The sequence below is a fragment of the Elephantulus edwardii genome, unplaced genomic scaffold (genome assembly GCF_000299155.1).
Source record: "Elephantulus edwardii isolate Elephantulus edwardi_28Jun2011 unplaced genomic scaffold, EleEdw1.0 scaffold00297, whole genome shotgun sequence".
NCBI classification, from domain to species: Eukaryota; Metazoa; Chordata; class Mammalia; order Macroscelidea; family Macroscelididae; genus Elephantulus; species Elephantulus edwardii.
In genome coordinates, this window is record NW_006400047.1 from 591,833 (window position 1) to 614,013 (window position 22,181).

Here is a 22,181-nt window from a genome sequence, read left to right on the forward strand (position 1 = left end):
GTCCCTCCTTACAACATGTCCAAAGTATGTTCGACGGAGCCTCAGAATCCTCTGACATTACCTATATTAATATATATGCCCTTTCCAGAGAAAGAGGATCCAAAGTAATATCAAAACGTCGAGTCACGTAGCAACTCAAAACAAACCTGTGTACAACAGTCCTGAAACCTGCTCTATCCTATGCCAACTTTATTGTCTCTGACACACCCATGCCCATTTCCCCAGTCACTGAATCAATCTGTTTCATCGATGGTCTCCCTCTCTTTCTCTGTACCTTTACCCTTCCAAGCATGATGTAACTCTCCAAGGGCCAGTCTCTTCTTGAAACATGCCCCAAGTATGTCAGACAAAGCTTCAGAATCTTTGCCTCCAAGGAGCAGGCCGGCTTCACCCTTTCTAGAATAAACCTGATTGTTCTCCTGACAGCCCATGGTATATTCAAAACTCTTCTCCACCACAGCTCAAAAGCATCAATTCTCTTTCTATCATCCCGAGTCATTGTCCAGCTCTCTGATGCATAGCAAGCAACTGCAAAGACTATGGCCTAGATCAGGTGCACCTTAGTCCCCAGACTGACATCGTTGCTCATCAGTACTGTAGAAAGGTCCCTGACAGCCAACTTTCCCAATACAATTCGTCTCTTGATTTCCTGGCTGCTGTTACCAAGAGTGTTGATTGTGGAGCCAAGCAAACTAAAACTGTTAACTATCTCAATCTCTTCACCATCCATACTGATGCTGCCATTTGGCCCAGTGGTGAGAATCTTTGTTTCCTTGTTGTTGAACTTCAATCCACATTGAAGGCTTCAGTCCTTGACTTTCTTGCAGGCAAGTGCTTCAGGTCCTTCTCAGTTTCAGCAAGCAGGGTTGTGTCATCTGCATAACACAGGTTGTTTTGATGATTCTTCCTCCAATTCTGATGCCACATTTCTCCTCGTACAGCCCAGTCTCCCAAATGATCTGTTCTGCAAATAGATTGAAAAAAGTATGGAGACAGAACACAACCCTGGCATGCACCCTTCCTGATTTTGAACCATGCAGTATCTCTCTGCTCTGTCCCGACGACTGCCTCCTGGTCTGAATATAGGCAACATAAGCACAGTCATAACAACATAACATAACCACAATCAATTGTTCTGGGATTCCCATTCTTCTCAGAACCATCCACAGTTTATTATGATCCACACAGTCAAATGCCTTTGCATAATTGATAAAACACAAACATCCTTCTGGTACTCTATGCTTTCTGCCAAGAGCAATCTGACATCAGCAATGATATCCATAGTGCCATGGCCTCCTCTAAACCCAATTTGTATTTCTGGCAGTTCTCTGTTGATGTACTATTCTAGTTGCTTCTGGAAAATCTTCAGCAAGATTTGCTTGCTTGTGATATTAATGATATTATTGTTGTTATTGTTAGGTGCCATTGAGTCAAGTATGACTCATAGCCACCTTATAAACAGCGGATCTGAACCCTATCCTATTGTGTGCTTCTTCTCATTTCCTCACATGTTAGAGCCCATTGCGGCAGTCACTGTGTCAATCCACCTGGTCGAGGGTCTTCATCTACCCTTCCAAACATCATGTTCCTCTCCAAGTAATAACCTGTCTTAGCAACATGCCTGAAGTATATGAGGTGAAACCTCATCATCCTTGCCTCCAAATAGCACTCTGGTTGCACCCTCTCCAAGATTTATTTATTTGTTCTTTTGGCAGTACATGGGATGTTCAGCACTCTTCTCCAACACCAGAAGTCAAAGGCATTAATTTTTCCTCTGTCATCCCTATTCATTGTCCAGCTCTCAGATACATAACAAGTGATTGGAAAGACCATGGTCTGAATCTTACACACCTTAATCCTCAAACTGACATCTTTACTCTTCAATAATTTGAAGAGGTCCCTAACTGCAGATTTTCCCAATGCAATAAGTCTCCTGATTTCCTGACTGTTGGTACCAAGGGTGTAAATTTTGGATACAAGCAAGATGAAGTTGTTTACAGTTTCATTTTCTTCTCCATCCACCACAATATTGATTGTGATGATAATAATGATACTGTTCAATAATTTCACATTCTGTTGGATCACCCTTTTTGGAAATGTGAATAAATAGGGATCTCTTCCAATTCAGCTGCCCAGGTAGCTGTCCTCCATATTTCTTGGCACACCTCATGAGCACATTCAGGAATGCATCTGTTTGTGGAAATAATTGGTATTCCATCAATTCCCTAGGGTCTTGTTGTTTGTCAATTCCTCAGAACAGCTTCAACATCTTACTTTGTTACTATTGGTTCTTGATCATAGCTGCTTCCTGAAATTCTTCTGTGTCATCCATTTCTCTTTGGTACAGTGATTCCATATATTCTTTCCATCTTTTGATTCTTTCTGAATCATTAAAAATCTTCAAGTAGTGCAACTAGAGGCTTGAATTTATTCTTCAGTTCCTTCAGCTTGAGAAATTCCAAGTAAGTTATTCCTTTTCATTTTCTGACCCCAGCACTTTGTTACATTTCATTATAATATTTTGCTTTGTCTTCTCGAGCTGCCCTTGGAAATCTCCCGTTCAGCTCTTTAACTTCCTGATTATTTTCCTTTGTTTTGGCTTCTCAGCATTCTAGTGCAATATTCAGAATCGGACATCTATTTTGGTCTTTTCCTCCTGTTTTTGTAATGACATTTTGCTTCCTTATTGGATGATGTTCTTGATAGCATCCCACAATTCATCTGGTCTTTGTTCATTAGTGTGCAATGCCTCAAACCTGTTCTTGAGGTGGTTTTTAAATTCAAGAAGGATAGAGTTAAGGTCGTATTTTGGTTCTTGTAGATTCATTTTCATTTTCTTTAGCTTCAATTTTAACTTGTACTTGAGTGGTTGATTATCTTTTTTACAGCCAGCACTTGACCTGGTTTTCACAGCTGATTTTGGGCTTCAACAATTCCTTCCAAAGATATAATCAATCTGCTACCTGTGTAGTCCATCAGGTGAGATCTGTGTGTATAGTCTCTGTGTGTTTTATAAAAAGTGTACTTTTTATACTTTATACTGATTGTACAAATTGTACAAATTTGTACAATGAATTGTACTGATTGTACAAAACTCTATCATTTTAAACAATCAATCATTCTATCTACAGCATCATTTCTGTCACCAAGCCTTTATTTTCCTACTGCTGGTCCTTCTTCCTTGTTCCCAACTTTGGCATTCCTGTCACCAATTATTAGTAGTAAATCTTGATTGAATTGATGCCTTTGAGTTATGATGCCGGAGAATAATACTGAATATCCCATGGATTGCCACAAGAACAAAGAGATATGTCTTGGGAAAAGTGTAGCCAAAGTGCTTCTTGGAGGCAAAGATGGCAAAGCTTCAGCTTTCACAGTTTGGACAGGTATATAGGCAAGGCTATTCCTTGAAAAAGGACATCATGCTTAGAAATATGGAGAGCCAGTGAAGGAGAAGAAGACCCCTCAGTGAGATGTATTGACATGGACTGCAGCAATGAGCTTGAGTGTGTCAGGGACGATGAGGATAGCATAGGATAGGGCAGAGTTCAGGTCTGTGGCTCATAGCATCACTATAACTTGTACTTGACAGCACCTAACAACAACAAACCATGAGGTGGGAAATGCTGATAGTATAGCCCATAGTTCCAAAGATTGGATCTGCAATGGTTTGAATCCACCAGTTGCTCTTCAGGAAAGAAAAGGCTGGGAAAAGACGGGAAATCTCCTTTCATGATTTACAACCTTACAAACTCCATGGAAGGTCCACATGACAGCATTGAGTGAGTGAGTAAACTATCCAAGAATACATTTCTATTAGTTAACATCATACACCTGTGGCATTTCTGGTATAGAAATACTAGATAATTAAGACACTACCACTTCTGCCCTTCTTTTACATAGAAATAAAATGTTATGTATTTCAAGGCACTGGTATTTAGACTTTAATTCTATGCAGATAAATCTAACTTTTAAATGTTTATTAAAGAAAAAGTATCAAATGAATACAAATTTTTTGCCACTTCACTGTTGAGTATACTAAAATCCCTCACTTGGCTCCTTGTTTTCAAACCTACTTCTCTCTGAAAGCATCTCTTTTGTTCAGATGCCCTTCTTTAAAATTACCTATAGTATCTTCACACAGGACTTAGTATGTCCGGCTCAAAGGTCTAATGCCAGGATTTTCATTTCCCAAACATTTTCTTAAATCTGACTCTTTCAGTCTATTTCGAGTTTAACAATGGAGCTCAGGGTTAATGTGGGCATTCCTAATCCAGTTCCCTTGGAGATATTTTTGCTGACTGTCCAGTAAGTAACTACTTTATCAAACACATCCACATCTCTGAAAGACAGGCATTAATATTGAGACAGCACTGTATTCTGAGTATATGTAATCTCTGTGTGCTGAGAAAGAGAAACACTCAACTCTTATAATCAACATTCGCCTGCTCACTAGAAAGACAGCATTTTATTTTGCACAGGAATATCAGTCCTATTTGCTCACTAGAAAGATAGCATTTTATTTTGCACAGGAATATCAGTCCTTTTTTATTCTCCCAACTTTCAGATTGCCTACCAGGCAATGAAGAAGGTTGGGGGAGAACTTTAGGAATTGGCTTAAGACCTGGCCCATAAATTAACACATTCTCTCCAAATGGCCACTACTTTGCTACACAAAGATCAATCTTTGGAATTACCACTGTCTTCACTTTATGCCAAATTAAATTCTTGTAGGTGTCATCCTCCTACTACTCTCTACTAAATTAAATTCTTGATTAAGGTCTTATACTCCCACTGCTCCAGAAGAAGAGAGGCAATATGAAGAGTTATTATCCTCTAATACAAGTAATCCTCCACCCTCAAGGGTTGGTGGAGGGTAGAGGAGGTTTTCTTTCCAGTTATATAAATGGAATATTCTCACAGAGTAGTTTTGCAGATTGGGTGTAATCGGTATTCTTTGTATATTTGTCTTGTTTTTCTGCTGCTGACCTTGTGCTTCTTTGCCTGCTCATCAAGATGAAACAGTTTCCTGGTGACTTGTGTGTTCACTGACAGTTAAAAAACTTTGACAACTATATTGGGGAGGAAGTTATCTAGCAATCCAGGAACTTTCTAATGACTTGGAGTTCATGATCTGCCTTCTCCACAAGGCCATTTTTTTCCAACAAAGGGCACTTAAGGAAAAGAGAAAATATATTATAATCAGTTTCTTTGACTCCTTGTTAAACAATTATGTAAAAAAATTAGGGAGTGGATTTAGTCCAGAGTGATTAATTTTTCTTCAAAATGAAATTTAAACTTACAAAATTAAATTTGTACATGACAGGTTTGGAAGCAGGAATGTATCCACTTCCTAAATAACATGCCTCCGGAAACTCTATAAACTTTGATAAATGTCGATAGTTGTAGAGGGGCTTCAGGCCTTTTTTTTTCATAGGGTCATTATGAGTTGTGCTTGACTCTAAGACAATCAACAACAACAATAACGATGTTAGGGAGTTCTGATGGCTAAACGGTAGGTAAGACACTGCACCTGCACTGCATTCTCAAAGGTACAGGGTTTGAATTCACCAGCGGCTCCTCAGGAGAAGGGTGGGCAAACTTCTCCCTTGATATTTGCTGCCTCTGAAAACCCACTGAAGGATAAACTATGAGTTTGGTTCTGATTCCAAGCTGATAGCACAGAACAATAACAACAATTAGCGATGTGGTCTCAGTTGTCTAAGAAGGGACAAGTCTATCATAAAGAAGAACAATTACAATATTTTAGACAATGTGTATGCAGAGCTAATCATCAGAGAATCTACACTTTATGAAGAGGAATGCATCATCAAGATCAGAGGAAGACTCATCAACAACTTGTATTATGCAGATGACACAACTTAGCTCACTGAAAACGAAAAGGACTTGAAGCATTTGCTGCAGAAGACCAAGGACTGCAGGCTCCAAAATGGATTACATCGCAACATCAAGAAAACAAAAATCATCATTTCTGGGCCAAAACACAACATTGTAAGAGGTGGGGGGAAATTTGAAATTGTCAACAATTTCATCTTGCTTGGATCCACAATCAACACCCTGGTGCTAGCAGGAGAAATCAAAAGTCATGTTGCATTGGTAAAATCTGGTGTCAAGGACCTCACCAAAGTCTAAAGAACAAGATGTTAAAGACTAAGGTGCATTTGATCAAACCAGGATCTTTTCAATTACTTACTATGTACCTGAAAGTTAGGCAATGAATAAGGATGATGGAAGAAGAATGAATGCCTTTGAGCTGTGGTATTGGAGAAGAGTATGGACTATCTCATAGACTGCCAAGAAGAGAACAAAGAGAGGTATCATGGAGAAAGTTCAGCTGAGAGTTTCCTAAAGGCACAGAGAGGGAAACTTTTTCTCAGACTTTGGTCATGTTGTTAAGAGGAGGTAGTCCTTGTGAAAGGATATCATATTTGGATAGGTAGAGGGTAGGCAAAAGAGAGGAAGACTCTCAGAGAGGTGGATTGATTGACACCATGACTGTAGCAATGAGCTTAAGTATCTCTGAGATGGTGAGGATGGCTCAGAATAGGGCAAGGTTTAGATAAATCTGTTGTTTATAGGGTCTTTATAAGTTGTACTTGACTCGAGGCTACCTAACAACAACAACAACAACAGTATTTATCAACCTTGTATCTGCAGACAAATGGAATGCTAAAGGGAAAAACAAACCAACTCTTAATTTTAACAGAAGAGGTTAACTTCAGTTCACAAGGTTATGTTGTTAGGTGCCATCGAGTCGAGTATGTCTCATAGTGACTTTATGAACAAAGATCAGAAACCTGTTCTATCCTGTGCCATCCTCACACTTCTTGGCACACAAGGACCCATTGCAGCACTCACTGTATCAGTCCACCTGGTTGAGGGTCTTCTCCTTCACTGCCCTCCACCCTTCCCAGCATCATGTCCCTCTCCAAGGAATAGCCCCTCATAGCAACCTGCCCAATGCATGTGAGGGAAACCCTCATCATTCTAAGAAGCACTCTAAAGGCCTCTAAGGAGCACTCTGACTCCACCCACTTCAAGACATCTGTTCATTCTCTTGGTTGTCCGTGGGATGTTCAGTGCTCTTTTCCAACACCATAGTTCAAAGGCATCAGTTCTTTTAATGGCTTCCTTATTCATTGTCCAGTTCTTAGATGTATGGCAAATAATCAGAAATGACCATGGCCTGAATCAGACTTAGAATTAGTCCTCAAACTGACATCCTTTCTCCTCAATAATTTGGAGAGGTCCTTAATTGCAGACTTTCTCAATGCAATATGTCTCCTGATTTCCTGACGGCTGGTACAAAGTGTATTAATTGTGGACACAAGCAAGATTAAGTTGTTGAGGAGCAGATTATAAATAGATTAAAAGTGTGTGTTGGTTTTTTTCTTTTAAAGGGAAAAATAAAGGAGTTTCCCCCTTTTCTCTGCTATTCTATTCATAGTACTTCCTTTGACTTTTCCTCTTCTGAATGTTTTAGGATGAGCCACAAGTTAGTTTAACTGATTGTGGCTACATAAGTTATGGGAGAATAAATTCATGTTAAGGGAGAGTATATTGCCTTTCCCTTCATCCATCTTAATATGTACCTATTATCTATTTCCTAATTTTTACTCTTCTTCCCTTCTCTTTTCATTCATATTTCACATTCAAGAATGATTCTTTCTGTGTGAAAGTTTCTTTAGTTTTTTCTAATAATGATACAATATTTTTCATCTTTTTATTGACTTACTTAATTCACAGAATGTCCTTTACACTCATCCATGTTTTGAAAAATTCTTTATTATTCTTCAGTGTTACATAGTATTCCATTATGTGAATGTTTTCTAATTCATTTGGCTGTGAGTGGGAACTTAAGTTGTTTCCAGCTCTTTACTATTGTGAATAATGCTGTAAAAAACATAGGTTTGCATATATATTTGTGGACCTCTTTATTTCTTTAGTATACTTATACCCAGGGGTGGTATTACTGGATCAAATGATACTATTTCAAATTTTTTAAGGAAACACAAAACTGCTTTGTATAGTGGTTGTTGTTGTTATACATAGCGACCCTATGTACAACAGCCCTAAACTCTGCTCTGTCCTGTGCCAATCGCACTGTCTCTGACACTCCCATCCCAATTATCCCAGTCACTGAATCAATCCACCTCATAGAGGGCCTTCCTCTCCTGCGCTGTCCCTCCACCCTCCCAAGCATGATGTCCCTCTCTAAGGACCGGTCTCTCCTCACAACATGTCCAAAGTAAGTTAGACGGAGCCTCAGAATCCTTGCCTCCAAGGAGCCACCCGGTTTAACCCTTTCCAGGACAAATCTGTTTGTTTTCCTAGCAGTCCATGCTATTCTCAATACTCTTCTCCAGCACCACAGCTCAAAGGCATCAATTCTCCTTCTATCCTCCTTGGTCATTGTCCAACTCTCTGATGCATAACAAGTGATTGCAAAAACCATGGCCTGTATCAGACGCACCTTAGTCTCCAGAGAGACACCATTGCTCTTCAGCACTTTGGAGAGGTCCCTAACAGCAGACTTTCCCATGGCAATGCGCCTTTTAATTTCCTGGCTGCTGGTGCCAAGACTGTTGACTATGGAGCCAAGCAAACTAAAGCTGTGACCAATCTGAATCTCTTCACCATCCATCCTGATGCTGCCAATTGGTCCAGTGGTGAGAATCTTTGTCTTCTTGACCTTGAGCCTCAATCCATATTGTAGGCTGCAGTCCTTGACACTCTGCAGCAGGTGCTTCAGGTCCTCCTCAGTTTCAGCAAGCAGGGTTGTGTCATCCGCATAACGCAGATTGTTGATAAATCGTCCACCAATCCTGACCCCACATTTCTCCTTATAGAGCCCAGCCTCCCGGATAATCTGTTCTGCATATAGGTTGAAAGGGTATGGAGATAGGATGCATCCCTGGCGTACGCCCTTCCCAATTTTGAACCATGCAGTGTTCCCTTGCTCTGTTCTGACGACTGCCTCCTGGTCCAAGTATAAGTTTCGCATTAGAACAATCAAGTGTTCTGGGATTCCCATTCTTCTCAGAGTCAGCCACAGTTTGTTATGATCTACACAGTCAAATGCCTTTGCATAGTCAATGAAACACAGATAGACATTCCTCTGGTATTCCCTGCTTTCAGCCAAGATCCATCTAACATCAGCTACAATATCTCTAGTACCACGACCCCTTCTGAAACCAGCCTGGACTTCTGGTAGTTCTCTGTTGATGTGCTGTTCCAGTCGGTTTTGGATAATCTTCAGTAAAATCTTGTTTGCATGTGACATCAGTGAAATTGTTCTGTAGTTTCCACATTCGGTTGGGTCGCCTTTCTTTGGGATAGGAACAAATATCGATCTCTTCCAGTCAGTTGGCCAAGTGGTCGTTCTCCAGATTTCTTGGCACAACTTGGTGAGCATGTCCAGGGCAGCATCTGTTAACTGAAATATGTCAATCATTTTAAATTCTCACCAGCAGTTTATGACAATTCCAATCTCCACAACCTTGCTAGCTTTTGTTGTTTACTGTCTTATTGAACTTTGCTATTGTTGTTGGGGTGAGATGTTCCATCTTTTTAACAGCTAATCAGGGAGCTCTGGTGATTTAGTGGTAAAGAGTTGCACTGCCAACCTAGAGGCATGTGGTTCAAATGCACCAGCTGCTCTGTGGGAGAAAGATGGGAAGTCACCTATGCAACTTATAGCCTCTGAAAATCTACTACTGGAGGGTCAGCTATGATTTGTTTCCAACCTGGCAGGCATGTAACAACAACAACAATAACAGCTAAAGAGGAAACTCTGGTGGTCTGTAAGGAGTTGCACTGCTAGCCTCAAGACCATGCTTGCTTCTTTCTGTAAACTTGTTAAAAGTTGGGGTGTTTTTTGTTTGTTTGTTTTTAAAAAGAGCCATGCTTCTTTGGTAGTTTAAATCTGGCAGTGGCTCCATAGGAGAAAAATGGACAAATTCTTCAGGTGTGAATTACTATTAAAGATGCTATCTTCCCCCCCCCCCCGTTTTTGTATTTCATATCTTTCTCAACGATCAGCACATGGATAGGTTTACTTTTGGGTTCTTAATTCCCTTTCCTTGGTCTATGTATCTCTTGATACCAAGCTGTTTTGATTACTATAGCTATGTAGGTTTTGCAATCAAGAAGTGTAAGGTTCTCTACTTTTTGTGGTGTTGTGTTTTTTTTTGTTTGTTTTTTTAATTCTTCAGTAGTGTTTTGCTCATTCCGGATATCTTTTCCTTTCCATAGAATGTTGATCACCACCTTTTCTCTCTTTTTGAAGAATATTGAAGAGATATGAATCCTTGTTGAAATATTTCTGTAGAGGACTGCAATACTATTAACATTTTCATTGTTAAGTCTTTCTATCCAGGAGAATGGTATGTTTCACTTAAATAGAACTCTTTTGGTTTCCTGAAGTAATACTTTTCTTTGTATAGATCTTTTAAGCCTATGATTGTTGTTGCTATGTGCCGTAAGGCATCTGTGACTCATAGCAACCCTATGTACAGCAGCCCCTAAACTCTGCTGTATCCTGTGCCAATCTTATTGTCTCTGACACACCTACCCCCATTACCCCAGTCACTGAATCAATCCATCTCATTAAGGCTAGAATATATATTCGTGATCTTATGTGATGAAAATGGCACTTTACTATGGCCATTTTTCTATGAACTCATAACCACAGTCTAAAGTTGAGGAAAATAATAACGAAATCTCAAACTAAGGGACAATGTATGAATTTCCTGACCAATACTTCTTAAAACTTTCAAGGTCACAAAATTAAGAAAAGTCTTGAGAAATTCTCAAGAATTTTTCCCAGAAGAACCTAAGGAGACATGAAAATGAAATATATTGAGGTATCCAGATTTGTCTTGGAGAGAGAGTCTGTGTGCTCTTTAGAGGCAAGAATGATGAGGTTTCACCTCACAAACTTTGGACATGTTGCTAAGGAGGACCCTTTCCTGGGAGAAGGACATAGTGCTGGGAAGGGAGGAAGGTTGGCGAAGCACTGGAAGACCCTCAACCAGGTGGATTGACACAGTGACTGCTGCAGTGGGTTCTTATGTATCAGGAAATGTGAGGATGGCACAGGATAGAACAGAGGTCAGATCTTTTGGTCATAGGGTCCTGTTTGATCATACTTTTGCTCTGAGTCACACTCAACAACAACGTCCTGTATGGGATTCTTAAACAGATAAAAGGATAGTAAATAAAAATGAAAAAAAAATCAGATTAAAGTACTTACTCAAATTTAAATTTCAGTAAAAGACTTCAGTTAATAATATATATTGGTTCATTAATTATAAGAAATGCACAATATTAAGAGAAAATGTTAATAACAGGGGAAACTGGGTGTGAGGTATAAGACAATTTTCTGTTTTCATGATTTTTCTGTAAAGATGAAATTGTTCTCCTTTCAGAACCCATCACATAAGATTCCTTAAAATCCAAGAACTTTGGCTGGCTGGTAGTAGAGGAAGACAGGGAAGCCAGATGGATTCAAAGTATGAGAAGGATTCATTGAGCCACGGAGGCATTGAGGATGGAGAAGACCACATGAACAAGAATGAAAGTGAGCTCTGACTACCGGTCAGCAAGGAACAGAGACTTCAGACTGCATCTGTCACATCTGGAATAATCTCAGAAGAAGACGTTTTCTTTAAGGTTCTAAATCAGAGGGAGTTATGGTGACTTAGTGGTAAGGAGCTGTGCTGCCAGCCTGAAAAGTCTACAGAATGGTAACTGGATGCTAGTTTAAAGTCTTTCTTTGTTTCTCTCTCTCTTTTAAATTATTGTTGTTGTTACGTGCCATCGAGTCTCTTGTGACTCATAACGACCCTATGTACAAGAGGCCTAAACGCTGTTCTATCTTGTGCTGATCTCGCCGTCTCAAACACACTCATTCCCACCACTCCACTCACAGAATCGATCCATCTCATCAAAGGTCTTCCTCTTCTGTGCTGTCCCTCCACTCTCTGAAACATGATGTCCCTCTCCGAGGACCGGTTCCTCCTTGCAACATGCCCAAAGTATGTCAGATGAAACTTCAGAATCCTTGACTCCAAGGAGTATTCTGGCTTCACCCTCTCCAGGACAGACCTGTTTGTTCTAGCAGTTCATGGTATATTCAACACTCTTCTCCAGCACCACAGCTCAAAGGCATCAATTCTCTTTCCTATCATCCCTATTCACTGTCCAACTCTCCGATGCATAGCACGTAACTGCAAAGACCATAGCCTGGATCAGGTGTACCTTAGTCTCCTGCCTGACGTCGTTGCTCTTCAGTACTCTTTTGAATAGGACCAACTCATTTTGGTATGTGCTTCTTTAGAAGTTGGTAAGATGTGACATTTGGTTTCCTTAACTTGAGGGGACAAAGAGGATGAAAACAAAATCACCAGTTTAAGATTTATCAGAATGGGTTCAGGCTTGCTGGTGGCAATAGAGCTGTTAGCCACCCCAGATGTTAACAAGGCGGAGTATGTGTCCCCAAGGCAGGAAGACGGTGCCAGAGGACCTTAACTTCCCTGGAATGGGCTGCCCGGGAGCTAGAAGGTGAAATTAACAGTCTGCTCCTGTGAGATTGACTGCTTCTAAAATCTTGCTAGAGGGTCAGCTGTGAATTGGTTCTGAATAATAGCACTCGAAAGTCCAGGCAGACTCATGGTTATAAGATTAAAAACACAGATGTCAAGTCTAACTATACTTCTAAAATACAGAATTATAAGATAAATAAGTAGAAGTGGTTTGGCTTTCTTCCCCCAATAGAATTTGTTTTAAGCTATTAAATGTATGGTCATTTATTATGCAGGAGTAGAGTAGGACATAGCCAGAATCCCACATTATGTCTCAGTTCCATGTCTCCATTGGTTCATCTAGGCTGTGACACTGCCTCCGTCCTTGTTTTTCATGACATCGACACTCTTAGGAAGTCCTGGTCAGGTAGAATTTCTCTTGTAGAATTGTAGAATTTCTTTTGGCTTGTGTTTGCCTAATGTCTTGTCAGGATTAGATTAAGGTTGTGTATTTTCCATGAAAATACCATAGAATTGATGTGGCCTTGTAAGTGTATTATATCAGAAGTATAAAGCAATATGTCATATCACTTAATTGATCACTTTGGTTAAAATGGTGCCAGTTGTGTTTCTCCATTATAAAATTACTATCCCCCCCATTATAATTAGTGACACTCTTAGAGGGGTATGCAAATAACTTGTTTTCTCTTATTTTTTTTGTTAATTTTAACATCAATAGATCTTGACTACAATAATTGTTAGTGATTTTTCTACCTCCTATATGCAGAACACAGATTGAATAGGTATGGTGAAATGATAAAACCGTAATGCATACCTCTCCTTATTTTAAACCATGCAGTGTCCCTTTGTTCTGTTTGCCTGACTACTTCTTGGTCCACCTACAGGTTCTCCATAAGCACAATTAAGTGTTCTGGATTCCCAGTCTCCTCTATGTTATCCACACTTTATTATGATCCACACAGTTGAAGATGTTTGCATAGTTAATAAAACACAAACATTTTTCTAGTATTCTGTGCTTTAAGCCAAGATCTAACATGAGCAATGATATCTTTCTTTCTGTGACCTCTTCTGAATCCAGCTGGAATTTCTGACAGTTCTTTGCAGATGTATTCTGCTCCAACTCTTTTTAGGTTATCTTCAGCAATATTTGACTTGTATGTCACTGTGATGCTGGAAGCTGTGCAAAGAGTATCTAAAATACCAGCAGGGTCCCCACAGTGGGCAGATTTCAGAAGAGCTCCCAACCTAAGCCAGAGTTAAAGGAAAATAATAAGGAGAAAAAAAGAAATTTAATTTTATGTGTATGTATGTATGTATGTATGTGTGTATCTATGTATTTCAATTTGTTGACCATTGAATTGGCATAAGAAGAGTTTGCCCCTCCTTCTCCAGTGGAGCATCTGGTGGATTCAAACTGTTGACCTCCGGAATTGCAGTGCAGCCTTCTTACCACTAGGCCACCAGAGCTCTGAAATGTTATTTATTTATTTATATTTTTTATTTTTTCATTTTTAAAATTTTATTATTTTTAAACATTAGAAAAAATACAAGGAATAAAACTGATACTGCAGCATTGTGAACTATGGTTAGAGAAAATAGATTTGAGAAAAATCATACCAAATATTAAGGAAAAAGAAAAATAGTAAAGAAAAGGCACAGAACTGACAGAACAGATATCTAATTGGTAATGCTGAGGAAAAAAATTTGAATATACTTGACAAAAATACAAATTTAATGCAGGAAATAACACAGGCAAAAAATTGTCTTTGCAAGGGCATGACCTTTTAATTAATTAAATGCAAACTGCTTATTTTGGGTTATTTGTAGGTGCTATCTCGTTAGCTTCAACTCATAACAACCTTATGCACAGCAGATAGAAACTCTCTCAATCCCATGCCATCCTCGCAATCTCCACTCTGTTCAATCGACTATTGCAGTCTCACCTTCTGGCACTGTATCAGATGATGTTCTACTGGTATTCATAGGGTTTTTTAGGGTCCATCATTTCAGAAATGGGAAGTAAATCCTGCTTCTTGATCTCTTTTAGTCTGGAACCTCTGATGAAACCTGTTCACCATGGGTGACCCTAATGGCTTTTGAAATACCAGTGGCACTTTCCAGTATCGCAGCAACACACAAACTACCACAGTATGACAAACTGACAGGTGAGTGGTGGATTACCAGCTTGCTGTGTACTATTTACTAAGAAAACACCAGCAAACAAAATGTACAAACATCTCTGCTTCCATGATTTTGTAATTTATGTAAGGAGGTAAATATATCTTTATCATCACAAAATTGCAGGGAGTTTTGGTGACCTAGGCAGTAAGGAGTTGCAATCCTATCCCAAAAGCAAGTGGTTCAAATCTACCAGTTGTTCCTCAGGAGAAACCTGGGTGATCGCCTCTCGTGGGATTTACAGCCTCAAAAACCCTCTGAAGAATCAGCTCTGAGTTGGTTCCTACTGAATGGCATACAACAACATAAAATACAAATATTCACTTAATTTCACCTTCTAATGATAGTATATTTGTCATTTTGTGAATGTTATGCAAATGAAACCACACAGTACATGTGCTTTTGGGGTTCCCCCCCAACTCATCATAATTGTGGATTTCTTTCTTTAGGGAGTGTACGTTAATGATTATGATTTTGCATTTGTAATGGTATAAAATGATGTTAAAATGTTCACCTCTTCATATTCACCTAATGGCTGCTAGTGTGTCTGACCTGTACTGACATCTTTTTATTACTAAGTACCTGAAGAAATCTTAGCTGTAAGTATTATTAAGGTAAAATGTTGGTTAAATGTTAACTGAACACTGCAGGTGAACTGCCTTAACATATGTGTTCAAAGGTTACATTGTGTCCAAATACAATTATAGTTAGTAAGTGTGTGTGGAAGACATCTCTAATCAGATAAATTTATGTCAGGGAAATTTGTAGACAAATTAAAGATACAAGGGAGATAAAATTAGACAGTGGATTATTTGTAACTGTCTTCCTTCTCAAACTCTACAGTAATAAGCAAATAGAGATAATGTATCTGTGTTCATTACCAAGAAGCCACTGTATAGGGAACATAAACTGTCATGCTTAGTCAGGTCATGTGGATGGTAATATGGGTGATAACTGATCATACCAGAAACTCAGAAGCCTCCACTGAGATTAGAGAAGGCCATGGTCATGTGGACTCTATTGCTAACTCATGGCTGATCCTCCACTGGATTTCTGAGGTTGTAAATTACCCAGAAGATCACCCATGTTTTTCCTACTGAGCTATTGCTCGATGTGGAAGCTGCTGGTGGATTTGAACTGTGAAGCTGAGCTTTTCAGTTAGTAATACAACTGCATATGAATTAAGCCACCACAGTTTCCCCCTTTGTTTTTTCTTTTTAAATAATAATTTAAGAAGACCCAAATTCCATTCTATTTATTGTTTTAAAAGCAGATTCACAAGTCCAGGGAGATCAATCTATGAAAAAGTCATTGAAGTGAGAACCAAGGAGCAGAGGAAAGGGAAATATTTAATCTTGTTTTCTGTTGTGAATTATTATTATTATTTTTTAATATCTGGACTTTTGTAGCAAAGATGAATGCTAAAAATGTTTAGTTTTGTGAATCAGGTGCACCTTTATTACATGCAGACTTTTCATATTTATTATTACTAATATGGACAGAGTTGTTGTTGTTGTTAAGTACTGTTGAGTCGCAGGCGACTCATAGAGACCCTATGAAGGAGAGTCCTCAACGCTTGGGTGTCTCTCATCCTCTTTCCAGGTTTATAGGGTTTCTGAGGCAAGCTATTACGGAAGTGGATGCCACTCCTCCTTCCAAGCTTGTTTTAATCGGGGAGCTCCACCCCACTCTCATGGACAGAGAGTTTCAGTTTTAATAATAAAATCTGATGGCTGTTTAAAAAATATGACTAATGCACACCCATGTTTATTGCAGCTTTGTTCACAATAGCAAAGAGTTGGAAACAACCAAAGTGCCCATCAACAAACAAATGGATAGAGAAGCTGAGGTATATTCAGACAATGAAATACTATGCTGCATTGAAAAACAAAGAACTCATGAAATATTATACAAAATGGGTGACTCTGGAGGACATTATGCTGAGTGAAATATCTCAGTCACAAAAGGACAAATATTGCATAGTGTCACTGTTGTAACACTGGGGTTGGAGGGAGACTGAGAAAGAGAGTGTAAGTAATGTATACTGCATTGAAACAGATGATGGAGAGAACTGTTTAAAAGGGACATATGGTTAGGTATTATTGTCATGACAGGAGTCCAAAATGAAGGTTGCATAGAGGAGTGGACTTGGGGGTAGGGATTGTATAACAATGAAATAATTTTTCTTTTACTTTTCAAAGAGAAGAGCGAATTGGGGGGAGGGCTGCGCAGAGAGAAAAATGTGACAATGAGTGAATGGAAATCTGAAGTTTCTGTAAACTTTCATTAAAATTAATAAAAAATAAAAAGAAAAATATGACTAGGAGAAAGAGATAACTTAGATTTCTTTTTTCTCCACTCAGAGGTACTTCTTTAAAAAAATTGAGATTTCAATGAAAGTTTATAAAGAACTTGGGTTTCCAATGGATATTTATTTTTAAGCAAAGAAAGGCAAAGTAAACTGGAAGCATTTGTTTTAGAAATCATGCTGACAATATTTATTAAATTTGAAAATGATCATATCCTGTGTTTCATACTTCAACATCTAGGAATTTGTTCCTTAGACATAATCTTACATATACAAAGATGATCATATATGATGTTGTTTGCAAAAGTGTTACATTGACTAACTAGAATTTCTAAGACTATAAACTTCCATTACTTTGTTAATATTTACATACATTAAGGCACATGAAATTATTAAATGATATGAACTGTTAAAAATAAGCAAGTAGATGAATAGCACTGACATGAAAAAAATCTCTATGATTTTTCTCATATTAAAAAAAATTGGTTAAGCTTAGAAATATGCCTGGAAAATTGCTATATTGGTTATCAGGGGCAGCAAGTGATCTGTGACCTCCTAAAAATGAATTCTAGCCTTTTAGTATTTTATATTGTTATAATTTTTTTAAATGAGCACAAATGCTTACATTACTAGTATAGCTAAAAAGAAAAAAAATAAATGAAATGTCATCAACAGAATGTATACCAAAGACAACAATAACAAGACTTCTCAATTACTTTTCTTGTTGATATTTTTAATATCCATCTGGCAATGCAAGGTGGCAATGTTTATATAACCTCAATTTAATATTTGGACTTTACACAACAAAATGTATCTTATCTTTTGGAAACAGGGATTGAGGCTAGATATTTTCAAAATTACTTCACTAAATTGGATATTAATTATTTGAAATAGTTTTCCATCCTAAAAGATGAAAATAAAAGTTGTTTGAGGTATCCATTCAGTTTTGAAGGCTTGAATCTTAATTTCTTCTATATCCGTAGACAATCTGGCACATAGTAAACACCCAGTAAATATCAACTGAATGATGAATGAATTAATAATTTACACCTTTTTATTGTTGTTATTGTTAGGTGCCTTTAGTAGACTCTGACTCATAGGATCCTACATACAACAGATCGAAGCTTTGCTTTGTTGTTTTGATTGCTAGTCCTGTGTAATTCTCACAGTCTCCACTATGCTCAAGCTCACTGTTGCTGTCACTGCGTCATTACATCTCACTGAAAGTCTTCCTTTCCTGACGCTTGTCTTTTCCCAAGAACTGGCCCCTCCTGATACTACGATCAAAGGATGTGAAAGGGAGTCTTAACCTCCTTCCTCTAGGGAGGTCCCTGGCTGTATGTGTTGTTGTTATGTGCCATTGAGTCGCTTGCGACTCATAGCGACCCTATGTACAACAGCCATAAACTCTGCTCTGTCCTGTGCCAATCGCACCATCTCCGACACACCCATCCCGGTTACCTCAATTACTGAATCAATCCACCTCATAGGGGGCCTTCCCATTCTGCTCTGTCCCTCCACCCTACCAAGCATGATGTCCCTCTCCAAGGACCTGTCCCTCTTTGCAACATGTCCAAAGTATGTTAGAAGGAGCCTTAGAATCCTTGCCTCCAAGGAGCCGCCCAGTTTAACCCTCTCCGCCTGCTGCAGAGTGTCAAGGACTGCAGCCTACAATATGGATTGAGGCTCAATGTCAAGAAGACAAAGATTCTCACCACTGGACCAATTGGCAGCATCAGTATGGATGGTGAAGAGATTCAGATTGGTCACAGCTTTAGTTTGCTTGGCTCCATAGTCAACAGTCTTGGCACCAGCAGCCAGGAAATTAAAAGGCGCATTGCCATGGGCAAGTCTGCTGTTAGGGACCTCTCCAAATTACTGAAGAGCAATGGTGTCTCTCTGGAGACTAAGGTGCGTCTGATACAGGCCATGGTTTTTGCAATCACTTGTTATGCATCAGAGAGTTGGACAATGACTAAGGAGGATAGAAGGAGAATTGATGCCTTTGAGCTGTGGTGCTGGAGAAGAGTATTGAGAATAGCATGGACTGCTAGGAAAACAAACAGATTTGTCCTGGAAAGGGTTAAACCGGGTGGCTCCTTGGAGGCAAGTAAGTATTCTGAGGCTCCGTCTAACATATTTTGGACATGTTATGAGGAGAGACCGGTCCTTGGAGAGGGACATCATGCTTGGGAGGGTGGAGGGACAGCGCAGGAGAGGAAGGCCCTCTATGAGGTGGATTGATTCAGTGACTGGGATAATTGGGATGGGGGTGTCAGAGACGGTGCGATTGGCACAGGACAGAGCGGAGTTTAGGGCTGTTGTACATAGGGTGGCTATGAGTCGCAGGCGACTCGACGGCACATAACAACAACAACAACAAATAACAACAGGATGAATCTGTTTGTTTTCCTAGCAGTCCATGGTACCCTCAACACTCTTCTCCAGCACCACAGCTCAAAGGCATCAATTCTCCTTCTGTCCTCCTTAGTCATTGTCCAACTCTCTGATGCATAACAAGTGATAGCAGAGACCATGGCCTGTATCAGACGCACCTTAGTCTCCAAAGAGACACAGATTTGTTTGTTTTGATAGTCCATGATTGTTGTTGTTGTGTACCGTGGAGTTTGAATTGACCCATAACTGACCGATAGTTCAGCGGGTTTTCAGAGGCAGTAAATCGCACGGGAGGAGATTGCCTACCCTTCTCCCGCTGAGCAGCTGGTGACCTCGAACCTTGTGCCTTTGAGATTGCAGCGCAGCTTCTTGACACTAAATACTCTTATCCAATACAATGCAAAGGCATCAATTCTTACTTGGTCTTCCTTATTCTTTGTGCATTTTAGTTGTGTAATTTATTGAGGTTCTTGTTACCTGCTTTGCAAATGTGGCACCTGCTTTCTATTCCGGAAGCTAAGAATTTGGTGAAGGACAGCATTTAGAGGCTGTTATGAATTGGAAATCATTCCACTTCAGAACTAAACATTTCTTTTTTTATTTTTTATTATTTTTTGTGTATGCACTGTCAAATGGGATCTGACTGGTACAGGAGGAGATTGCCCCTCCTTCTCCCGCGGAGTATCTGGCGGATTTGAAGTGCGGACCTCTGAGATTGCAGTGCAGCTTCTTGCCACCAGGCCACCAGAGCTCCCCTAGACATTTTATGAAAGAGAAAGAGGCAAGGGAATTGTGACAAGTTTTTTGTTTGTTTGTTTTGCTTTTTGCTTACACTAGAAGAATGGCCTTAAAAGGCTGAGGATTGATTCCTCTGGGAGCAAAATGTGTGCTCTGTTCCCGTAAAGATTACCGCCTAGAAAATCCTGCGTGGCAGTTCTGCGCTGTCATATGGGGTCGATATGAGTGAAATCAACTCCATTCACCCAACAGAGGGAAATAGCATATTCGTTCTGTAGCATATTCTTCCTGGCTGTGAAAGTGAGGACAAATTATCTGGAGAATGGAGATAATAATCCTTCCTCTGGGGGCGAGGGGATGGGCCTCGCATAAATGAAGGTTCATATCGCTTAGGGTTCGAACTTGTGCTTCATATGACTTCGCAGGGCTGTGAACACCGCACTCAGAAGACTGTGCACAGTCAGCGTCTGGCTGGTAGGCGTTGTGCTTGCAGCGAGGCACTTCCGCCTGCCTCGTCCACCCGAGACGATTAAGGCAGGGTTCAGGGTTCCACCCCAGTCTCCCAAGTGGGTTCCCCTAGGCTGTCTCCACTAGCAGAGGAAGATGTTCAAGTAAGTCGCCCCTGGGACGCGAAGCCGGAAGGCCCGCGGAGCCGGAGTCAAGGCCCGCAGGGCAGTACAGTTGACAGTACAAGGTGCGCGCTCCCGCAAATGAAGGAGGGGGACTGAGTTGGCTCAGGGAGGCTGGGCGCGCACGCGCGCCGGAAAGAGGGCCCGGGAGACGGAGTTCTCAGAGCATGGGCGGAAGGGGGCGCCCCGGAGCCAAACCTGAGGTCGGATGTGGGCGGGGCCCAGAGAGGGCGCGAGCGCAGGGGCGGGCCCCGAGGGAGGGCGTCGACGCTAGGAGGGTGGGGTTAATTGAGGCGGGGACGCGCTTGCGGGGTGGGGGAAGGCGGGGGCGCGGCGGTGGCGGGAGCGTGCCCGGTCCCCGCCCCTGTTTCCCACTCTCCTTCCACCTCCGACCGGCCGGGGTTCGGGAGAGGTGCCGCTCGCCCGTCCCCGGAGCCACCCTGTTGCCTGTGCTTCCTTCCTCTACTCGCGGGGAGCCCGTCATTTCCCGCACCGTGCGCTCTTTCATCTGGGCCATGGATGGGTAAGTGCTAGGTGGTGCGGCGGCCGTGCAGGGCGGTTCTCGCTCTGCTTCCTTTCGGCTCTCGGAGGCCGGAGAGCCGGGCGGGGCGCGGGCGCCCGAGGAGCAGCTCCAACCTAGCCCGACGGCGGGGCTTCCGGGCGCCTCCTTGGGCTCCCGGAATCGCAGAGGGACTGCCCGTCTCAGCCTCTCTTCGTCCCACGCGGCGCCCCCTTCATGTCTATCCTTTTACGCCCTCATACCACACACTGGGAAGCGAAGAAAGCCCGGTCCGGTGTCGGGGTCCGCCCTCCGCGCCCAGAGCCGCGGGAGCCCAGCCTCCCGACACTTCCTTTCAGAAAATGGTGCGCGGCGCTTGGGGCGGGCGGGCGCCCTTCTGCTGGGGAGTCGCTGTTTACCGGTGAGGTGGAGCGAGCGGGAGCCCTTCCCCCGGCGGGGAGGTGAGTGGCCGCGACCGTCCCCGTCTGGGCCGTCTGGGCGGCGCCCTGGTCCCGAAGCCAGGGCCCCACGCGGGATCTCGGAACTGCCAAGGGACGGTCGGAGGTCTGCAGATTTGTGCAATCAGATGCTAAAGATTCCTCTTTGCCAAGGCGTCTGGGCTTGGTGACCGTGGGCGCTTGCCCCCGCCCATCCCTTCCTAAAAGAAACTTGGTGAATCCTCTGCCATGTATGCAAAATATTCCTTAGTTGCAATTCTCAGGGCTTTTTAAACGCTTGAAAAGGTTAAGCGATCTCCCCCCCCCTCCCCCAAAGTGTGTGTGTGTTTGTATGTATGAGTGTGATCGCTCGTATAAAAATTGCTGTGAAGACCCAGCTATGGGGAAGGTATTTTAATGATGAATTGA

The 22,181-nt window shown here is 41.2% G+C and overlaps 2 protein-coding genes across 2 annotated transcripts in view; one reads left to right on the forward strand and one right to left on the reverse strand.

The window, feature by feature from the left end:
* Positions 1 to 22,181, reverse strand: part of HSDL2 (hydroxysteroid dehydrogenase like 2) — a 99,944-nt gene that overhangs the window by 69,862 nt on the left and 7,901 nt on the right. The window contains exons 2-3 of the mRNA XM_006900854.1: positions 21,735 to 21,881; positions 21,015 to 21,561 (exon numbers count right to left, since the gene is read on the reverse strand). Of these exons, the coding sequence (XP_006900916.1) occupies positions 21,015 to 21,561; positions 21,735 to 21,881 (694 nt within the window). The remainder of the gene's footprint in view (positions 1 to 21,014; positions 21,562 to 21,734; positions 21,882 to 22,181) is intronic.
* PTBP3 (polypyrimidine tract binding protein 3) overlaps positions 21,196 to 22,181 on the forward strand; it is a 100,764-nt gene continuing 99,778 nt past the window's right edge. Inside the window, exon 1 of the mRNA XM_006900845.1 lies at positions 21,196 to 21,339. The gene's annotated coding sequence lies outside the window, so the exon portion shown is untranslated. The remainder of the gene's footprint in view (positions 21,340 to 22,181) is intronic.